General features: G+C 56.4%; 1 protein-coding gene across 1 annotated transcript in view; it reads left to right on the top strand.

The window, feature by feature from the left end:
* LOC104272024 (putative heterogeneous nuclear ribonucleoprotein A1-like 3) overlaps positions 1 to 679 on the top strand; it is a gene marked incomplete at both ends in the record, with an annotated part of 2128 nt that overhangs the window by 572 nt on the left and 877 nt on the right. Inside the window, 2 exons of the mRNA XM_009866900.1 lie at positions 175 to 321; positions 420 to 630. Of these exons, the coding sequence (XP_009865202.1) occupies positions 175 to 321; positions 420 to 630 (358 nt within the window). The remainder of the gene's footprint in view (positions 1 to 174; positions 322 to 419; positions 631 to 679) is intronic.

Below are 679 nucleotides of genomic sequence, written 5' to 3'. Positions count from 1 at the left end.
TGTTTAAAAAAAGAGTAGATCTAGCACTTGAGGCTGTGGTGTAGTGGTTGGGTGTGCTGGGATGAAGGTTGGACTGGATGATCTTCAGAGGTCCCTTCCCACCCCAAATATTCTGTGATTCTGCCTGGGGGGGGACGCTCCGTGCTTCGTCCTGACGCTTCTCTCTCTTGGCAGGTGATGAGAGACCCGAACACCAAACGCTCACGAGGCTTCGGCTTCGTCACGTACTCCTCGGTGGAGGAGGTCGACGCCGCCATGAACGCTCGGCCGCACAAAGTAGACGGCAGAGTCGTTGAACCAAAGAGGGCCGTGTCCAGAGAGGTGGGGACGAAACCCCTCCCTCCCAAAAAAAAAAACCAAACCCTCCCCCCGGCGGCGAGGGACTCCCTCAAAAACCCGACACCGTTTTCTCCTCGCAGGACTCGCAGCGGCCCGGCGCCCACCTCACAGTCAAGAAGATCTTTGTGGGCGGCATCAAGGAGGACACGGAGGAGCATCATTTGAGAGACTATTTTGGCCAATACGGCAAAATCGAAGTCATCGAGATCATGACGGACCGCGGCAGCGGCAAGAAGAGGGGCTTCGCCTTCGTCACCTTCGACGACCACGACTCCGTCGACAAGATAGTCAGTAAGTTCCGCGGGAAAGGAAAAATCTCTTTCGCTGTGAGGGTGACGGA

The sequence above is a fragment of the Apaloderma vittatum genome, unplaced genomic scaffold (assembly GCF_000703405.1).
Source record: "Apaloderma vittatum isolate BGI_N311 unplaced genomic scaffold, ASM70340v1 scaffold39543, whole genome shotgun sequence".
NCBI classification, from domain to species: domain Eukaryota; kingdom Metazoa; phylum Chordata; class Aves; order Trogoniformes; family Trogonidae; genus Apaloderma; species Apaloderma vittatum.
The sequence above is the reverse complement of the archived record's forward strand: the minus strand, read 5'-3'. Positions and strand labels throughout refer to the sequence as shown.